The sequence below is a fragment of the Camelina sativa genome, chromosome 7 (genome assembly GCF_000633955.1).
Source record: "Camelina sativa cultivar DH55 chromosome 7, Cs, whole genome shotgun sequence".
Classification (NCBI taxonomy): Eukaryota; Viridiplantae; Streptophyta; class Magnoliopsida; order Brassicales; family Brassicaceae; genus Camelina; species Camelina sativa.
The window spans coordinates 17,950,941-17,952,008 of record NC_025691.1 but is presented as its reverse complement, the minus strand read 5'-3'; the positions used below and the strand labels follow the sequence as shown (position 1 = coordinate 17,952,008).

The following is a 1,068-nucleotide window of genomic DNA, read 5'->3' as shown; positions in this document are numbered from 1 at the left end:
GCTTGGGACCAGAAACTAAATCAAGAGGATTCGAAGAACTTCCAGGAGAAGTAGCAGCATTGATCATACTCATCCCCAAGTAAGGACCCATAGGAATCATCTCAGAAGAGTTGTTAGTTTGGAAATTAAAAGCGTGACGGCTCATCATAGAATTCAAAGACTCGAACCCAGAATTAGATCGAGTAGCCATCCACATAATCAAACACACAAACCCTATAAACCCCTTCACACCATCTAAACCCAAATTTCACAACTAAAAAAAAAAGATTGAAACTTTAACAATCAGAAAGCAAACCCTTCAAATCCAAAAGCAAAACCCGAAACCCTCCTTTGATCAGATGTTAAAAAAGATACAAACTTTGAGGAAGTGAATCATCTTACGCCATGGAAGAGAGCTAAAAAAAAAAGCTTGAAACTTCTTCACCTTCTCAATCCCAAGTCTTTTATTTTGTTTGTTTGTTAATTTCAAACGAAGAAACCAAAAAATTGATCTTTTGTTTACCAAATCACAACTTTTTTTTTTTTTTTTTTTTTTTTTTTAGTTTGTGGAATTGCTTTTGGGTTTTTTTTTGTTTTTCTCTTCTCCTCTCTGTATTTGACAGCAGCCTTCTCAGCTTCTATGCCAATGGAGGATGTTTTTTTTAGACATATAATGGGAAAAAAAAAAAAACTTTATGACTTTTCACCAAAATTTCATGGAGAAAAATACTATAAACTACTTATAAAAGATAAACTCAAATTAAAATCTACAGGATTTACTATTTTCCAACACTAAAGGAATGAAATTGTATGTAAAATGAGAAAAACAAAAGAGGATTTTTTTTTTTTTTTTTTTTGACTGTAATGCAAAAATGGGAATACAAATAAAGATTCTCTTCCTAATTGAAGGGAGATAAGACTTAAAGAACATATTCATATTTTTTTCAATTGTTTGGAATTTATTACAAAATTAGAAGAAAAAAAAAATGAGAAGTAAATAAAAATAAGAGATGGTTGGCAGATCGTGGAATTTAGTAAACAGTGCGAATCCCAATAATAAAGCATTTGATGCCTTTTCTTCTTATACCT

The 1,068-nt window shown here is 30.9% G+C and overlaps 1 protein-coding gene across 1 annotated transcript in view; it reads right to left on the bottom strand.

The window, feature by feature from the left end:
- The window catches only part of LOC104701413, a gene marked incomplete in the record, with an annotated part of 3,547 nt that extends 2,718 nt beyond the window's left edge, over positions 1-829 (bottom strand). Inside the window, 1 exon segment of the mRNA XM_010417098.2 lies at positions 1-829. Within this exon segment, the coding sequence (XP_010415400.1) occupies positions 1-196 (196 nt within the window).